The sequence below is a fragment of the Barbus barbus genome (assembly GCF_936440315.1).
Source record: "Barbus barbus genome assembly, chromosome: 41".
NCBI lineage: Eukaryota > Metazoa > Chordata > Actinopteri > Cypriniformes > Cyprinidae > Barbus > Barbus barbus.
The window spans coordinates 13,530,032-13,550,883 of record NC_136719.1 but is presented as its reverse complement, the minus strand read 5'-3'; the positions used below and the strand labels follow the sequence as shown (position 1 = coordinate 13,550,883).

The following is a 20,852-nucleotide window of genomic DNA, read 5'->3' as shown; positions in this document are numbered from 1 at the left end:
GCCGACACTCACAGCTAAACCTGTAGCCGCTCTGTATTCCTGCCCTACTCTAAACACGCTACCCCTGCAGACAAAGTGCAAGCAGGGATATTTCAATCACACGCTCCAGAGCAGAGGTGTAGCGCCAGCTCTCTAGCTGCCGGCAGAGCTCGCTGCCATAGGTGCTTTTTCAGAGCCGCACACAATAACGGCACAACAAAAACCTGGGGGCCACTTGTGAGAAACGCACCTTTACATATTTATACATGCAAATGTGCCGGCTCTTTTTCAGCGGCTGAGCAGGCAGAGGAGTGACGGGCAGGGGGAGGGTTGAACGCGTCGAGTGTAACGCTGGGAGAGATAGAGAACGCAAAGCCACCCCTGTCCACACAGCGTCTCTTAATGACTGCAGGCTCCCTGATGTAAAGACGGTAGCGGCTGCCACTCCGCTCAAATATTAACAAGAACTGCTACTGATGGCGCTGCTCACTGATCCATAATTGCATTTCAAATGCTGGAGCTTGTGAGGCGGGGGGGGGGGAAGGAGGGGATCCCAATGGGGGAGTATGTGTGCTCTCGGACTGATGAGGCAACCTACGCGCCTTCCACCTCCGGGCCGGATGAGGATTTAATCACAGCTGCAGAGGGCATTTAATAGAGACACAAGCAATCATTACACTTTTAAAGAGATAGTTCACCTAAAAATTTTAATCTATCAATTGTCATTTACTCACCCCTCATGCCATTCCAAAACTGTGTTTAGTTTAGTTTTTTTGTCCATACAAATGAACCACATTTCTGGACTCCTACTGCATTAAAAAAAAAAAAAAAAAAAAAAACCTTGAAAATGTGTTGCACAGAAAAAAAAAAAGTCAGATTTAGAACAATATAAAGGTAAGAAAATAATGACTTCCATTTTGGGTGAACTCTCCCATTAATGTCCCTGTAATAAAGCTTGTTCAATCTATTTCCTATATGCATATTCCTATATTTCACCAGACTAATCTGTAACACTCATTTTTCAAGCGCGTAGGCATCCTTTACGGATTGGAGAAATATGCACAAGGGCATTGCGCACACGCATCTCTTCATAAACCCACTTTTATGATCATTCATGCGTGTATGCACATATATTTGCATCTTCATGAAAGCCTTTTAATTAAGGCTTTGAATCATTAGCTTTTGAGGGCGCAGAGATAAGCAAAAAAAAAAAACATCAGGAGTGAATTACACTGGGAGTTTATTGGCATCCCATGAACGCAGGATCCAATGCATTAGGGAAGGCTGGCAGTGAGCTTATCAAACACTCCAACCGCATGCCCTCATCAACAATACCCGCATTGCCAATAATCAATAGTCTGTGTTAATTGCCATTTCACAGCTAGAGTGCAGGAGCGTGGGTCAATGCAGGGCCAGTTCAGATTGCGGCGCCCTTGCTATCCACTGAGCTATTGTTTCAAGTGAATCATTAGGGATCTATGTATTAGTGTTGTCAAAAGACCCGGTACTTCGGTACCAAGTCGGTACTAAAAAAATTTAAATGTTACGGTACCACGTTTTCTTAAGTACCGGTGGTACCGTGTACCCGGTCAACCCGGTTCTTGACGCGCTTATCCGGAAGGTGCGCAGTTGCATCATCTTCATTAAAGCAATGAGACATGGCGACCGGTGGTGCTGCTGATGCGGTGGCTTTGAATCCACTTGTTGACAGGAAAGGAGGAAAGAGCCGCGTATGGAAATATTTTGGATTTGCGGCTGATGACCAGGGGAACATAATAGATCAACAAAAACCAATTTGCAAACGATGTCATCGAAGTTTTCTCTCAAAAGGAGGAAACACATCCAACTTAATAAAACACCTCAAAGACCGACATCCGGATCTAATGAAGGAGTTCAAGCAGGTAAGTTTCAATTTAATTTTATATTTATAGCTTCTGTTATAAATATTATACTATATTTTAATTTGAATGTCGGATTGAAATAAGCATCGCCATCTGCGTAGTTAATCGTTTGCCTAAGCGCGGTAGCCGTTATAGCGGCTACGCGAATATTAGAAAGTTTCTTTAACTATTTAATGCTCCTATAGCTTTTATTAGAGTAGGACATGACAGGAGGACATGACAGTATTTACTATTTTTACACACCAGAGGCTTTTAAATGACCTGTGTAGAGAATGTACAAATGTATGGTTAACGTCCTAAATATCAGTCCGTCAGAAAAGCAGTTCTAGCTGGTTTAAAAAGTCCTTTAAAATTAAACAAACGCAGTTTGTCAAATTAAACACGTTTTATTGTTTTATCTTTATACCATTAATTTACATGACTTCATGTATCATCTAACATCAACTTACAGTTAGTGAACAATATATTTTTAAAACATTAATTAATTTGTGGAATGTTATTTAATACAAACACTTGGTCGTTCATAGTGCATGAAATAATGTCAACAGATAAAACTTTTGATTTTAAAAATGTATCAGTAAATTTTGAAATTAACCCTAAGAAGAATAATTGCTATATATAACTATTGTTTATTGTTAGGTCATGTTATCTAACAAATGGAATCTTATTGTAAAGTGTTTTTAATATTACAGTTCCCATATATTTAACAGTGATATCATATACACTTAATGTAATCTTATCTAAATTTATTATAAAACCTGAGGTTTATTTACTGAAAAGTTATATTTTAGCTAGTGTTGATGTAATGTTGCATTTGGTCAGACTCAGCCCATTGCTGAAGTATATTATATTTTCCTTTTACAGCTACAGGCAGAGGAAGACAATGAAACACCACAGCAAACACTGAAGCAGACAACAGTTACAGATGCTTTTCAGCGTCAGCAGAAATACGAAAAAAACTCACTTGAAGCAAGAAGACTGAACCGAGCAGTTGCTGAATTCATATGTATAGATCAAGTGCCTGTTTATACTGTTGAAAAATGTGGATTCCAGCAAATGCTTCATCACTTCAACCCAAAATACCAGCTTCCAAGCCGAAACTTTTTTATGTACACTGAGATTCCTCGCATCTACAATGACACCAGAGACCTCATAATCCAGCATCTCGGAGAGAAACCGTTTTACAGCTGCACAACAGATCTTTGGACAAGTAGAACTGCAGACACTTTCATGTCTGTAACTCTGCAGTACATTAGTAAATCGTGGGAACTACAATCCTGGTGTCTTGGCTGCTGTGGTCTCAACACAGATCACACTGCTGAAAGTTTAAAGGAGGCCTTTGAAGAGAAACTTGAAGACTGGAAGTTGGACATTGTAAGAATGTCAGGCATCACAACCGATAATGCCACAAATAACAAAAAGGCCTTTGAAGACTACACCTGGATTCCTTGTTTTGGACACAACCTCCACCTTGCTGTAAATAAGGCATTAGAGATAAACCGGGTGTCCGCAGCGCTGTCAAGGCTTCGAAAAACTATCTCTGCCTTCACAAGATCACCAAAACTTTCACGCCACCTGGCCAAAAAACAGACAGATCTGTCCTCTCCAGACCACAAACTCATTCATGATGAACCCACTCGCTGGAATTCTTCATACGATATGGTGGAACGTTTCTTGGAGCAGCAGCAGGTTGTCTGTGCTGTGCTGGCTGAAGACAGGAAAAAATGGCATCTGATGCCAAAAGACTCGGACATTACAGTTTTAGAAACTGTTAAAGCAGTTCTTGAGCCACTCAGTCCTTTTACAGACGCACTTAGTGGGGAAAAACATACCACCCTGTCCTCAGTCTTGCCATTACTCTGGAAGATATATGAATGTCTCAGTCGTGAACAAACTGACTCTGCATTAGCCCAAGAGATGAAGGAAAAGATAACCGAGTATCTTCAGCATCGCTATGATGACCTGCAGCTGCAGCTTCTTTTGAACACTGCAACTTACCTTGATCCAAGATTTAAGAACAGCTTTGTTTCTCTTAAGGATGATGTAAAGCAAAGTCTCCTGGATGAGGTAAGGAAAATGGGAAATGATGGAAGCACATCAGGTGCTCAGGTGTCTGGAGACTCAAGTCAAGTCAGGCCATCAAAAAAATCCAAATCTGACCTGAAGCAACTGCTTTCTACCATACAAGGGGAAAAGAAAGAAAAAGGGGAACCAACATCCTCAAGTCAAGAACAGCTTTCTGCAAGTGACGAGTTAGATGGTGAGTTCTTGGTGTACGGTCAGATGCCTGAGGTCAGTGCTGAGGACGATCCACTTTCCTGGTGGAAAACAAATATGGGTACACTACCTCAACTATCAGAGTTTGCCAGGAAGTATCTGTGCATTGCTGCATCAAGCTGTTCATCTGAACGAGTGTTCAGTACTGCAGGGTATATTGTAAGCCCAAGACGCTCAAGACTGACTCAGGAACATGTTGATATGTTAGTGTTTCTTTCTGAAAATCTGGAAATGGCAAAAAAGTAACTTATAGAAAACTGTAGGCCAGTGTAGTTTTGGGTGAAACTTTAAGCTTGGAGTAAGTGACATTGTTTACATTTTTTATTTTGTTCTTTTCAATGCTTGTAATTTATTTAGTTATTTAATTAGGCTACTCAGATGTATACAATCCTTGTAAAGCCATGGTTTTGTTTTAATTTATAATAATATTTTAGGTTATAAAGTGTTGTTCAGTCATGGCATATTTAATTTAATTTATAAAAATGTTTAAGTTTATAAATAAGAAGAGTGTTATTCAGTCATGGCATATTGTTGTTTTTTTAGGTTTGTAATTTTTTTTTTCTTTCAATTTTCATACTTTTATTACTTAAAAGTAATAATTTGATAACTTTAAATACAATTTTAAATAAGTAGAAAGAATGCCATTGATTTTTTGTACATTTTGTTTTTGTTAAAATTTATTAATAAAAATAGTGCATTGTTCAATTAGCATGTTTTTGTGTTTTGCTTTGGTACCGAAATTGGTACCGAGAACCGTGGATTTTCACTGGTATTGGTACCGAATACTGAAATTTTGGTACCGTGACATCCCTACTATGTATAGCTCGGCTCAATGAGCAAACAGTGTGTGGAATAACGGTGCTGTAGCAGGCTGACAGCCCAAACTGGAGTTTTCACATTTTCAGATTTGATGGGAAAAATCTGTAAAATGGATTTTAAAATGGTACAATGTGTTAAACAGAGCTGGTAGGACTACTGTAATTAAACAAATAAAGTGAGCTAAAAATAAACATGCAAAAGGCGGGTGATGTATGGAACTGACAAACATGTGAAAGACGGGGGTTCTAATGCTGTAAAAATCGTCATGTCAAGACTTCCTCAAATTTTCAGGGTCTCATACTTGTATGCTATTTAAAAAAACAAACTCAAGATGTTTTAATAAAAAGCTGGTTAAGTGTCAATAGTTGGGTTTCTATACAAATGTTTCACTTTTTTTTTTTTTTTTTTAAGAAATTTCAAATAATTTAAAATAGATTATGAAACATTGCAGCGTTATGCAGAGACATAAGAAACAGACCTCCAACAGAGTTAAAATATGTGAAAAATGTTTCCTTAATGCAAGTTCGCTTTCAAGCAAAACTATTTTCCTTTAGAAAACTTTTTTTTTTAGGCAGAAAATCTACCTTAACTATAACTTATTCATACAATACCTATACATTTATGCAGGTATTATAGAAATGTATGATTTAAATAAATCCCCCACAAATGAAAACGGTTATCCTTGATACCCTCATGTCCTTCCAGGTGACATTTTCCCACCTGCATTATACAAAAAGATCCTTAAAAAATGTTTTGACTGTTTTTGTTCATACAATGAAAGTCAATGGAATCTAAAACATTGACTCTTACTGTATGGACAAATATACAGCAAGAAAGATTTTGTATGTTCCACAAACGAAGATCATGCAGGTTTGGAATTCTACAACGGCATTTAAAAGTCAGATGGAAACCCAGCAAAGAACAACCTTTCTGCCTGCTCCGTCCTGCTGCTGTGCATCATTGGAAATCATGAGTTCTTTTTGATAATTGTATTGTACATCACACCTAATTAAATGTCCATAAGCACCAATACAGCAAGAAGAGCAGGGCATTTCTGCCTGCGGCCGAGCCCCCAGAGGCAAGCAGCAATCACTCCATTAGAGGCAGCGCTGTGCTGCAGCTGAGCTGGCCAATATCAGCAAATTAGTTTAGCCACAGGGATGGGGGAAGGGTGCCACGACAACACACACTGACAACAACAGTGTCAGTCATCGGGCATATGCAGCCGGCCCAAATTAACAGGAGGAACAAGTAAGGGAGGCAGGCAGAGACAAAGAGGGTAGAGCTGGAGACTGTGATTGACTCGAGGATAAAGGCTTCTGCTGTTTATGATCGATTCGGTGCTGAATTGTCTTTGTGTCTGAGCAACCCCTGAGAGATCTCTCTCTTCCTATCTCTCCTCTTCTCCTCAAAGCCAACAATGTCTCAAGGCTCTGTTTCCAGCCAATAGAGTGTCAACAGGACCCGCTGCATAGTTGCTTTTCCTATTAGCAACAGATACTTAACTGAATGTGTCACCCTCGTCACATTAATACAGCGTATGTCTTATGCACGGCACTAATGGACTGAGGCCATGAAATAAATACACAGATGCTGTCCATGCAGTATGCACTGCTGGCTTTTAGACACACAAAATGGTTCTGGGCTAACAGCGGCCCATTATCACACCTGAAGTCGAATTGTAGAAGATACAAACACAGCTTCTCTCTACTGTAGAGAAAGTCATAAATCTTCAAAACTACTAAAGATTGCATTTGAATACATTTTTAAAGGGCAATAAAATCTGACACTGGTATCAAAAATTTAGCAGTTTTAGCTAAAAAAAAAACAAACAAAAAAAAAAACACTAAAAACACAATTATTCTGGTCCAGCTACAATAGTGACCACACTCTTTTTCAGCAATGTTAGATCTGGAAGTATTTTTCCCATTCATTTTCTCAATACGGATCTCAAAAGACTCGTCAATAAAGTAAACTGTAAAGCATAAACCAAACCAACCAGCTCTGAAATAAACCATAACATTACAAATTTGGATTTGAAGGTATAAGAAACCCTGGAAAAAAGACAAGGCTGTGTACTACAATCTGATGAAGGTTTGTGAATGATGTAAAGAATTACAAAAGGTAACACTTTAGTATAGGGACCAATTCTCACTATTAACTATTTGCTTATTAGCATGCCTACTAAATCACATATTGGCTGTTTATTAGCACTTGTTATGAGGCACATTTTCTGCATAACCATATTCTACTGTATATCCCAATCCTACATTAACAGCTACCTTACTAACTATTATTAAGCAGCAAATTAGAAGTTTGAGGCAATAGTCGTAGTTAATGGTTTATTGATAGCGAGAATTGTACCTTAAAATAAAGTGTGACCATTATAATTAAGTCTTGTTATTCAAAAAATATAAGTCTTTACTCCACTCTTAAGTGTCACATGAGCCTTCCGAAATCATTCTAATATGCACATTTGATGATAATGTTTATTACATTATCATCAACACTGAAAACATTTGTTCTGCATAATACGTTTGTGGAAACTGATATTTTCTTTGATGAACAGAAAGTTGAATAAAACAGCTTTTTTTTAAACATCTTGTATTGCAATAAACATTCAGGATGTATACACACACACGTGCATATAAGTAAACAAGTGAGCAATGATCTTTAAACTGAAAGGCGGGGCTTGTGTGTGTGTAAGAGATGGTGAGACAGACAGAAGAGATGCATATGGCAGCAACTCACTATATTCCCACTCTTTCTTTCCTCCGTTAATCTCTTTTATTCTGTCTTTACCACACTAATGTTTACACAAGCTGAGGGGAGCTCAGTCAGCTGTGCCTTAAATCGCAGTGTATGTGAGAGGGGTGACTGTGTGCACTCAAACAAGGGTGGAGGCACCTGTCTTTGTACATCTTTAAGCTCGTTTAAGCAGGAGGCTCATTCAGAATATGAATATGATTGAGGGGGAAAAGGAAAAGGTTGAGTGAAAGTGTGTCAATTAACGGTCTAATTTGGACTGAGTGAAGGGCGGAAACACCTCTGTGACAGTTTGAAGATCTGTGAGTGTGAGTGTGCGCACGTCAACATACAAGCCATTCAGGCCAGGCACGCACACACAGATCTCATTGTTCAAAGTGGGCGGAGGGATTGATTGCAGCATGCAGGTTTTCTCTGCGGTGCTAACTGGATTCCTAGGTCATTAGATAAAGTACACAGGGTGACGTTGTTCAACCCTTAAGACTAGAGGAGAACCATATTAATGAGGTTATTTTGCCAGAAGCTAGGCAATTTCCTCACCTCACGGCAGAAGAGGGTCGCTGAGAGAGAGGCTCACGTGACGCTGCATGAAACAAAAGCTATCAAAAGCATGCTAGCAAAAAATACGGCTGAAACCTGTCCTCCAGAGAGCCATGATCGTTACGCATGTAATGAATTCACTTTATGATGACTTTTTCACTTTATTCACTCTACCCCTTTTCCACCAAGGCAGTTCCAGTGCTGGTTCGGAGCCAAAGCCTAGTTTCAAACCGGTTCTTTGTCTTCCGACACCCAAAGCACCAGCTCCGAACCAGGAAAAGCAGTTCGTAAGTAGCACCAAAACATGGCTGGGCTAGAAGGAAGAACCGCTTGCGTCAGGGGCTGGGGGCGGGGTTACCGTGACCAACAAGACGAACAGAAATTTTGGACCGCCATATTTGAAATAGCAGCTAAACACGAACATGTTGGATTCGCCGTGTTTGGATGCCGATGTAGGTTGGTAAAGCCATGAACATCAATAACGCAACGTCCGCCATTGTTGATAGTTTGTTTAGGCTTGTTCGGGATGGATCGGCGCTGCGTGGATCGGTCGGTGCGAGGCATCGGGGTGCTACGGGAGCGACGGGAAAGCAGACGGCTCTTTATGCTTTTGGATCGCTCTCGCAGTGCTTTAGTGTGTTGTGTGCCGATCCATCGATTTGTCTGCGTGGCGCCGATGCACCTCGAACAAGTCTGTTGTGTTTGGCGCTGCCGCACTAGTGAAACAAAACATATTCAGTGACGTAAGACCTTGCTCTGTATTGGTTCTCTAGCCTGTGGAAAAGCAACCGGTTCTTAAAGGGCTCGCCAGTCGAACCAACTAAGAACCGGCAATAGCACTGGCTCTGAACTAGCACCTGGTTCCTACTGGTGGAAAGGGGGTATCTGTAAATCCGCTAATGCTGGAACCTTTCCGATATCCTCATTTACCGTTATGGCCAGCTATCCCGTTCTGCCCTGCTCAATACGAGTGAATGAATCAAGCCAGCTTTAAAAGCTAAGAAAAGGAGAGAATGCATGAGAAGGGACGTCCATGAGGGGGGTGAGTGGGGTCAGGGCAATTGACCTCAAGGTTTTTCTACCATTTCAGTGGACAGATGCTCGCTTCCCAATTAAGAGGAGAGGGGTGACAGCCGGCGTTCAGAGGTGAGCATCTGAGCTGTATCAGCATGTCCATTACACTTGTTTTAAATGAGCTGAACAATGCCACAGCTATGAAACACTCTTATTCCACATGTTGGTAAAAAAGCAGTGCACTTAATAGGAATGTCCAAAATGACTCAAAACTTGTTGATTTGCACAGTCACTGAATAAACTGGTCTCATAAATAAATAAAATTCACACACACAATGTTTATTTATTTGATATTATATAAACATAAATATACATTTTAGTTTAATATTTAGTTTAGTATTTGATATTACATGAACAAAATATAGATATTCATTTTATACAAATAAATATTACAAATATATATTTTAGGTTTTTGTTTTATATAATATAAAATTATATTCAATTTTTATATAAATTTGTATATATAATTTTATTCAATTTAGATTCTCTTAGCATGTGTATATATCTATCAATCCATATTTATATATTTATTTTTTAATACAAAATCTCAAAATACTAGTTGACCTCACTAATCGACTAGCCAACACTACAACAATTGACAGCTAACTAGTTGTCCATCGTGACCCATGCCTAGCAATTACATGGCAAACCGCTATCCAATCCACTTCACGGCCAACATCATGGATGAGCACTGACTAATTAGATGGATTAAGGTGGTACAAGATAGAAAGGAAGGCCATTGAAGCCTTGTCTTCTCCTCTGACATTTACAGCCACAGACAAAGACCCCTAGATCTGCACTTAATCAAGATGAAGATAATCACGAAACATACTATATGTTATTCTTGGCAAGAGCAGGATTCTGCTGCCCTCAGCACTCTTCAGAGCAATCCGATTACAGGCTGCTTGGATGCCCGGGCTCTGGCACGCACTCCCCTACCTACCCTCCCTTCCTCTGCACATCCTTCTCATTCATCCAGCCAGCCCTGAACCCCCCACCCCCACTTCAGCTCCTGTGGCTGTCATAAGCCAGCCTGTCCTGTGTCCACTCCCTCCCATCAGCACCTTAGCTGTTCAGTACCATTAACAAAGCCTCATGGGTCTTCCTCCACACACTCAATGGGGGGTGGGGACAAGAACCTCTCGGCTAATTGTCTCCTGCTGTGGGGAAGTAGCCATCAGAAAAGCCATAATGTGCTTATTTGCTTGTGACATAACGTTATCTCAACATAGCAACCATCAAATGTGGCAGCCATGGAAGGAATAAAATGCAGCTGTCTGCGGCTGCTGGAGGAAATAAATCAAAGAAATATATTGGCCTAATAAAGTAGATTGAATCTGAGGTGGGTTTGCTCTCTGATCAACGTGTCCTTTGAAGATTCAAGCTTTTTAAGTAGCTGATAAATAATCTATATAAAAAGCGTCGGTGAGGAGCGGATCAAGTGGCAAGAACCACGATCCGCAACAAGAGTTTTTCTTTCCCATTCTCTCGCTTTTTTTTAATTGATCAATTAAAGGCATGTAAAACCAAGCTGGCGCTACAACGTTAACATGTGTGAGCAAGCCGAGGCTTTGTAGAGAATATCTGGTGCTCTGCTTCACACAAGCTAATTAAACTGGTAAATCTCAGTGTTGCAAGCTGATTTTCCTATAGAGTAAAAAACACGGACATTAAAAACAGAAAAAAAGCCAACTGTCAGCACATTTCATTTCCAGAAAACACCCATAAGCCTGGTTAAACAAGCGCACAGGAAAATCTGAAGGTATGAAACTTACTTTCCAACACTGTAGGAGCATTACTCTTAGGGTGCTTTCACATCTGTAGTTCGGTTCATTTGGTCCGGACCAAAGGCAAAAAATTATAAATTGTAGCTATTTTTAGCCATTTTGGTTCCTTTTCACACCACACTGTTTGCTCTGGTCCGAACCAGCTGAAACAAACCAAAATGCAGTCACGTGACAACATCCGCTTCACTTGTTGGCTAGATGCGTCTTTGAACGCATTCCCTAAACTGCTTTTCGATTGGTAAGAAAGAGCGTGCAGGGAAATTCCAACGGTGTGCCCGGAAGTAAACAAGGACAGGAGTAAAATGCAGCAGACAGCACACTGCTATTACATTATTATTACAAATTTCTAAGAGGCTCTGCACCTCCTCACAACCCCAAGTTTGTCCGCGACCTGCCATGCTAAACTGCAAACTGTGAACATACACTTCCTCATCCCATAATGCACAGCGCAGCTGACTACGGCAGCTGGTTTAGTCAAAAAATTTGCAGTTCTTTTTGCAGTTGGGTCTGTTTGAGGTCGGATCGTGTTCTCACCACAAATGGGAAAACCGCTCCAGGGTTCGTTTGAAAGCATGCCGAGACCACCTCTTCAAGGAGGTCTCGGTACGCTTATTTGGTCCGCTTTTGGTGCGCACCCGAGTGCGATTGCTGCATTCTCACCTGCTCAAACGAACCGCACCAAGAGGGAAAACGAACTCTAGTGCGATTCAACCGAACTAAATGAGGCAGGTGTGAAAGCACCCTTAGACATCGATTGCAACCGGCCTTTTCACTGAAAGGAATCAAGGCAATTACCCACATCAAACCCTTGCGTTTGATCCAGCTTTGGATGTATAGAAAAAGATAAGAAACGAAACAATGGCAACACCGTTACATAAGGGCTGGCGGAGCGGAAGCCTTGATCTGGTGGATGAGGGGAAGGAAAAAGCCAAGTCAACTCACCAGCTTGAAGTCCTGAATGCTACAGATGAAGTAGGGCGTGTTCGGCCGTCGGCTCTCTATGTACACACAATCTGTGAAGAAGAGGACAAATAACAGTGTTACTAACATCATCTAGACTGTCAGATAAGATGATCTCAATTATCTTAATTTCTCAAACCTGCACAAAATCGGTTTCCCTTTGTAAAACACAACTGGAATGTGAGTAATAGGATTAAAAGGCTTTTGGACGCAGGACAGTACGCCCTTTCCAGAACAAACATCAAGGGGAGTCCGAGAAGGTCGGTATTGTTCCAACACAATTATGTGATGGCAGGGGTTTGTGTAGGGAAGAAAACACAAACGAACATGGGAGACAAACTGAAGCTGATATGATACGAAACGTATACTAAATTATGATAAAATTGCATAACTTTTCCTCTTCTGAAGTAAAGCTGAGCAGAGGGCCTCGGTGTTTAAATTAAATGTGACTGGTGGTACGGCCAGGTCACGAACCTTCATCTTCTTAACAAAAACATTCACACTGCACAGCCCAAACAAGAGAAAGCAGCTTTAGCTAAGCAGACACACATACACGCACACATACTTCCTTCCTCTGCGGTCAATCTGCCAAACATTTGTAGAGTGCGGGGGATGAAAAGATCACCCTCTTGTTCCACCCGCTTCTCCGCAGAGAGACAATCTGAGGTGCTCTTGAAATGGAAAATACTTCAGTGCAGTGCTGTACCGACATCAAAATTATTGCGAGTTATGTATGCGTGTGTGAGGGGGGGGGGGGGGGGGGGGGGTCTTTTTTGAAAGAAAGGGAGTGTTCAGAGCTGTTTGCTAGATAAGAATCTTATTTACACAGAAGAATGAGCCTCTAGTTTGAAGACAAGCATTCTTTGATAGTTCAAATGTGTTGAGAACACAGAGGGCTGTGCTCGGCTGCTTGGATCACCCTCATCACCCTCTGTCAGACTCCGAGGTGCCAGTCACCGCTCCATTCAAAACACTCTTTACATTACACTGCTATTTCACACTACAAATCCATTTTACACCGGCAACCAAGCCAGTATTTGTGTTACCTAGACCTGTGCAGTTCAGCTTGAGATGAGGTGATTGGGGTTGCTGTGGTTTCAAGTCAACATGAAATCAAAACTGGCCATCTTTACTTTAGACATCCCTAGTGCCAAATAGTGTCTAAATAAAGTAAGTCTCTGTTTAAAACATGGAATCAAAATGTAACAACTATGACATAGCCTAGGATGTCCAGTCTATTATATCATGTTAACCAAGTATATAACCAAGTGCTAACCAAGTCAGCACATTCCTTTTCTTATGATATCTCCTAATGTTAACCAATAGGCAAGTAGCGAATGCCATTTCATGTTGACTTCAACCTGTAAATAAAGCACAGATTAAACATCAGCTTTCAAGCTGTAAAAAAAACAAAACAAAAAAACAAACAAACATACATTAATACATAAACCCCTAAAATAATGAGCTAGCTAATACCAAACGGGAAGTTAAAAGTGGCTTATCAGAAAGCAGATTTCAAGAGTCACAACAGATTCCTGAACCCATGATTCATTCACACTTCCTGGCACATAAACAAAGGCCATACCGCGTGTTAAAAGACGAGCTGTGCATTAAAAAGCAAGGGGCGACGCCACCATCTGGTCTCCAGCTCGCTAAATCCATAAGCAACAATCGTGTGTGTTGATGATGGGGTCGAGCCTCGCAGTTACCCAGCAGCCATATCTGAACACACAGCTCCTGAAGCGTGGCACAAACACACTCTCACACCACGCCGAGGATAGCAGTCAGAGTGAGTGTCATCGCTTTAAGCACAGATTTGGAGATGTTAGAAGTCTTTGTGTCTCTGTAGTGCTAAAACTGCATGGAGATAAATGTTTATCTGAACGCTTCAGTATTCCAGGGATGAATTCACATAGCGTGGGCTGAGGAGGCTAAAAGCTACTACTAACAAAAGGAGAGCGATTCCGTTCCAGCCCTCTTAGTGCACATCATCTTTTATTTATTTGTTTTGCCTGGTGCCGTTATTGATCTCGTTGCGTTTATCTGTTCAATGCAGCAGGCGGAATAAAGATATTTAATGGGCTGAGCACATTGTAAACCGTTCGTTGGGAGGGGAATGGGGGGGGGGGGGGGGTTAAGAATGCAGAGGGGGCCATTTTGAGTGGGTTGCATGTGTGACAGGAAAGGCTTGTTATCAGAGCTGGTCCGCACAGGGTTTTCTAAGGCTTTATAGTGTGTTAGTGGGGTGGGCTGTGCTCTGCCTGTCTTTTTCTACCTGAGCTCATCCTCTCATTTACAAGATAATGCTTACAGTGAATATATCCATCAGCGCCGTGACTGACCGCCTTCACCAGAGGGGGAGGGGAGGCTGGAGAACAAAAGAGACAAATCTCAATGAAATGAGATGACATGTTTCAGAATGTCCCAGGCGGTGTTGAGAGGGATTTACCTTTGAGAATTGCGGCTTATAGTCTCTTAACCCGGCCAGTAGATTCATTTAAAGGAAATGGATTCCCTACATACTGACAAGGCAATAGATATCTGTGCTGTGAGCCGTAAGGAAAATACTGAGGTATAAAGGTCTGGTTTGAAATGCTAGTAAATGAAGCCGTAAATGTGACTTCAGCCTAGGAAAGTCAATATTTTGTAGTATTTATGTATTTTTCAGTATATAAATAATGAAAATGTTCTTGAAGATAATTAAGAATGAAACTGAATCATTTTCATTTAGTTCCACCAACATTAAATTAGAAAAATGAAAAAACAATCAGCACATATCTTTCCTAAAACACTTGATGGAATTGTGGTCACATTTACAGTCACAATCTGGGCAGTTGAGAATTTCATGTGAGGATGAAAGATTTCACCTGCAGATTTTGCATTGGGTTCAAATTGGTCGCACAAATTTGCAACGTTGACCAACAAAAAGATGCTTGGTTTTAAATCTGTGCTTTTAGAGAAGCCCCTCTCCATCAGAGAATGAGCAGGCAGAGAAAAAAGGGAAAGAGACGCAGAGAAAAAGAGAGAGAGAGGGGCGTCTGGGGGAGGGGTGTATGGGATTTGAGGGGATGTGTGCTGTTCTAGGGCTTTGTGGACTCCTAAATGTCTCCCACAGGCCACAGGTCCTAGCTCTCTCTCCCTCTCTTTACCTGGCTCTCTCACTCTCTCTCTTTAGTGGCCCGAGGAGAACAGAAGGGTGGGGGCTTTGCAAACAGCACAGATCCATTATCGACCACTCTGCTGGAGCAGCCTGGCCTCATCCTTAGATTGAGATTTATTGAGCTGAAGAAATAGTCCATCACACGTGCACGCACCCGTGCTTAAGGTAAAACGACAAAACGGATGTTAGAAGTTGATCTGTTTGCAGCTATAATTTCTTAAATGTATTCTCACTCGTCACTTAGCAACATGAATATTCATGTGGAAAGGGAAGAGGGGTAGCACTCATCCAACCCTCCTCCTCCTCCGCTGAGGCTTATTGTTCCCTCAGCCATTCTCCTAAACCGGTGAAGCGTGGCTAATTTAAAACACACCTTTACCCATTGAAAGAGACCTGCCCTGCTTTCCGTGTCAATTCAGTTGCTGTTTTAATCCACTCTGCCTTCGAGGAGGAATGCTGAGACACAAAAAGGCTACAGTAAAATGTTAATATTACACAAGCGCTCAGCTGTTTCCTTTAGGAGAGAGGTGGTGTTACCATTGAGAAAACCCGTCGTCTTGGCTCAGCGTATTATTGTTAAACGCAGACGGCTGCTGCAGTCATCCTCCAACGTGCTTATCTTGAAATTAAAGTAGCCGGAGGAATGCAATAATGTTCGGACTAGGTGCTGACTTCACACTCCACGTGTTGCATTCACATCCCTCTCTTCCTACATGACCGACAAGTGGCGAAGCGTCGACCTGCACCGCTCGTGTCACATCGTACTGGGAAGTACTTCAGCGCAGGTGCTTCAGCTGGCACCAATGCCCTGTGTCAGAAGAAACAAGCCGGTCTTAACCCTTATTGAGACCTGCAGCTTCAAATATACACACACACACACTTATTCTGCTCTTCTCTCATATGTCAAACTTGCCAATTTTTGCCTCATATCATTGCAAGAGATTAATACCTCCAGTCCGAATTGGATCAAACCTTGTGTGGCTGTGCCCTCAGAGTAGCAGGCAGAAAAAAGCTGACTCCCTCTGGGCTGGGAACAGAAGCCGCTTGACGAGTGTGGTACACTTAGTCTGTAGCAGCTTTCTAATTTGTAAATGGCAGGTGGTTCGATTTCACAAAAGCCTCTACAGTCTCCCTGTCATACAATGCTACACGAAGGGAAATTTCAGAATAGATCTGGCTCTTTTATTTCCAGCTATCAGTTTGGTACTAGAGATTTCTCTGCACACTGTTTGAAACGTTCTAAAGGAAGAATTTTGGTGACACTTAAGCCTTTTATTTTGTGAAGAATACGGGGGTTTAAAATGAAGAAACAAACAAAAGCGCACAACAACATGACTCATGCATTGTTTCACACAGTGTCATTATGCTGAACTAGCTATTCGCAACAGAGTTCATTTACATATACAACTATTAAAAGGCACAGAAAAAAAAACACTTATTGGAATGATCAGATATAGGGACACAGATATTTTAATTCTTGCTGATATCATAAGTAAATTTTTCCATGTTATGACAGATAACCGTTATACATGTATCATATTAAAATATAAATATTTAATGTATATTAAAATACATACTATTTTGTCTGAATATCTAAAAAAAAATAATGTTTTAAATGCTACAGATACAGCAAAAATAACCTAAAATGTAAAAATCTAAGAATTACGATGTACAAATAAATATATTAAACTGTTCAATACAATAAAACAAAAAAAAAAGGCAGAAATTGCCAAGATAACAAATGTGCTAACGATCAGATAAAGGGTCACAAACAAAAAAGATCTTTTTGGCACAAGAACCCTTAACATTAGTGACCCTCAGGGAAAAATAAATGCTTTGAGTGTAAAATGTGTCCCTTTTAATTGACCGCATTTAATGATTTGATTTAGAAAGCAAAGCTTCTGTTCTCCCCTTCGAGACATGGATCTGAGGGTCTCCTTGTCGCCTGCTCTGCCTCTGCCTGCTTTTCATCCCCCATCTCTCTTTCTGTCTGTCTAAATCTTGAGACAGCTGGAAGCAGAGTGGAAGACATGCGTGGAAAAGTTGTCTCTCAACATGGGGTGATACTGTTGCGGTCTCTTCAGAAGAGCAACAGGGAGATGAAGACTGCTGCTTGATGACTCACTCAGGTGGTCAAAGGCGGTTAGTCTCACCTCGCTGAATAATACATGACTCTAAGCCAAGAGAGAGCCTGGTTTCTCCCCTCTGATGACAAACGGAGGAGGAGGAGTAGTAGTTTATTTCTGCGATGGCCCGAGCTCTCTTTTTGCGAAGGTGGTGCATGTCCATTTTCACCCCGCCAAGTCCATTGTGTTCCTTCTTGACTGTGTTCCAAGGAAAGTTCTGACGCTTTGCTCGGCTGTTAGTGTTTCTATAACCTCTTTCTACTGTATCCACTGACAAACATGAAATGTACACCGAGCTAATAATCAGGCAAAATTGCGAGCAGAAAAAGCAGTCTTGAAATGACATTAGCGAGCTGACAAGGAATCCGCACAACTCTGTGTATGTGAGGACAACGTGTTCAAGCTCCCGGTGGAGATCTCAGCCTTACGGAATAGACTACAAGGTTTGGGTGGCTCCGTAATTAGGTGACAGCTGTCCAGACACCCACAGGCAGCCAGGAGAGAGAGAGAGAGAGAGAGAGAGAGAGAGAGAGAGAGAGAGAGGAGGGAGAGAGAGAGAGAGACAAAGAGAGAGAGACAGAAAGAAAGGGAGAGAGAGAGAGAGAAATAGAGGCCATCTTCAGGGACGCACTCATCGAAGAACTTTCGTAAATTCAACATCTAGACCGCCACCTCAATCATAACACCCAACCATAAGCTCAGTTCCAAAATCTAGTAAACTGCCTTGTTGTCTACTACCTGCACAGTCAGCAGCCTAAGGAACCTCATAAGTGACTGAAATGCAACACACTAGACAGACAGTGTAAAAAAAAAAAAAGGATGCAAGCAATACTGCCTTAGACTTTGGTTAGGGAAGCACCAATACCATACTTCATTATAACTTGCTGAAAAAAATTATGACGATGATTATTATTATTACAATAAAGCAAGAAATAAAATGTTTAGAATTTTTTTAAAGTGAACAATTTTTATTATATTATTTCTAGTTCATTACTGTTATTAATATTAATAATAATAATAATAATAATAATAATAATAATAATAAGCTGCTGGAAAATGCCATTTAAAAAAAAAAAACGCCTATACTTATTATCATTATTATTCCTAGTTTATTATTACAATGTTATATTCTTATTATTAAAATAAAAATGCCGAAAAGGGAAAGAATTGAACTTACATTAATAACTTGATGATAATAATAATAATAATAATAATAATAATATTAAAAAAATGTTGGAAAATGGCATTTTAAAAATAAGGGGAAAAAAAAGAAAGAATGTAACAATTATTATTATTGTTAATATTAATTTATTATTATTATTCCTTGTTTATTATTACATTGTTTTATTCTTATTATTGAAATAAAAATGCAGGAATTTAAAGAATTTAACTTTACATTAATAACTTAATTATAATAATAGTGAAAGTGCATCTAACTTCTAAAGATAAACCTGTGAGTGTTAGACGACAGCAAAGGCAGTCTAATTGTAAAAATAAATGAAAATCAGCCTGCACAACTCATCATCTGATATCCAATTTGAACTAATAATAAAAAAATCTTAATATCATTTGATAACCGATATAGGGCTAATTTGGGTCAAATAATCATGTCGGTATACTTTTGGAACTATGTTTGCATCAAGAGCGCATCTATACTGCCTTAAAATGCTCTCTAGGTAAGCAGCCTGCTAGGTTTTGGAAGAGCGCTATAATGAGCACCATATAAAGCCCACCCCAACCCTCAGCTAAGCCCACTGTGGACATTCACCTCTCTTTATTGTCAGCATTCTCATCACACGGGTGGGAGTGGTACTCATCCAGCCAATCCCGCTTGATGAGCTCTCCATTTTAAAAGCCAAATGGCAGCCAGGGAGACAAATTGCCATCACAGTACAAGGACATCAGTGCGACTCTGGCTTGTAAAGACGGACTGCAGACAGCCACGGCCAGCTCGCAGAGGCCCGAGTATTGATCTCATGCATGTATAATCTCCCGGCTGGATCCATAAGCTGCATCCGTGTAGCGAATATCCGCAAAGCTACAGGGAGCCTGGACACGAGAACGCCACTCAAAGGCCTGATCGATTCAGCTGCTTTACTCTTCCTTCCATCTGAGCGGCACTGTCTGCAATACAAATGCCTCTCTATCTCTCTCTCCCCATCCATATCACACTCCACTCACTCCTATTTTCCATTCCTTCCCTTCCTCACTCAAGCACACTCCATCTCTCCAATGACGTGCCTTATTTGCTTTTTTTTCAAACAACCTAATAAATGCATGCTAAGATTGCTATAAAAACGTTAGCGGGCAAAAAAGTATGAGGGTGATCTCCGTGTTGGCTTTCAATATTACTTCCTCTTATCTAGTGTCATACGTGCGCGCGGCCGACTCTCGAGCCACAAAAGCAATTATTGTCTTGTTTCAGTTCTCTCCCTTGATTACACTCTCTTTTTCCGTTGGCTTCTCGACGTTTTTAATACCCACTCCAAGGGTGGCCGGTTTTACATATTGTGTGTCACTAGACAAATATAAAAGGATTTAACATTTAGTAGGGTTTAATCCAGCACAGGCTTTGGGTCTACTTAAGCCTCCTGAATCAAATCTGATTGCAATAAGGCTGCAGCGACTGACCGCAAACTGAATGCATGCATATATGCCTAGACCAGCACGATTACCCTAAATAAAATCGCAATATGGCTTATAAATACACGCATTTTACATGATCCAGTGTTTTAAAGTGGCTCGGTTTACAGATTTTTAAAAAATTATACATATACAAATACACACTATATTGCCAAAGGTATTGGGTCACCCCCTTCTAACGAACAGGTTTGACTACTTTAGTAATTTCAATGAGTACAAATTTTAATGTTTAAGCATATAATGTTATTCTAGGGAATTGTGTGTTTCTAATTTTATAACAACAGTTTGGACAGGACCCTTTTCTATTCTAACATGACAGTGCCTCTGTGTATAACGCAAGGTTCAAAAAGAAATGATTGATTCAGTCAGTGTGGAAGAAATTGACAGGTCTGCATAAAGCAAAGTCCTAATCCCATCTGAACACCTCTGGTGTGACTTTTAGGGCTGCAACAAATGATTATTTTGCTAATCGATTAATCTAACGATCATTGATTATTCCACTGATTAACCAGTAGACTTTGATAATTGTGATTAGTTAAAATATTAAGTTATACATATTCTAACATAAAGGTCACTTCAGCTTTAGAAAAGTATATGTAATTACAATTATTAAACAATTAATTGGCAACACTTTACAATAAGGTTCATTATTTAACATTAGTTAACATGGACTAAGAATAAACAATACTTCTACAGCATTTGTTAATCTAAAAGTTAATTTCAGCATTTACTAATGCTGTTTTTTAACAGTTTTTATTAACCAACATTAACAAAGATTAATAGTTAAATGTAATAAATGCATTGTTCATTGATGTTAATT

General features: G+C 40.3%; 1 protein-coding gene across 2 annotated transcripts in view; it reads right to left on the bottom strand.

The window, feature by feature from the left end:
* LOC306860590 (arginine-glutamic acid dipeptide repeats protein-like) overlaps nt 1–20,852 on the bottom strand; it is a 182,854-nt gene that overhangs the window by 76,873 nt on the left and 85,129 nt on the right. For both annotated transcript variants that reach the window (XM_079402358.1, XM_079402359.1), the window contains exon 3: nt 12,086–12,156. In XM_079402358.1, the coding sequence (XP_079258484.1) occupies nt 12,086–12,156 (71 nt within the window). The remainder of the gene's footprint in view (nt 1–12,085; nt 12,157–20,852) is intronic.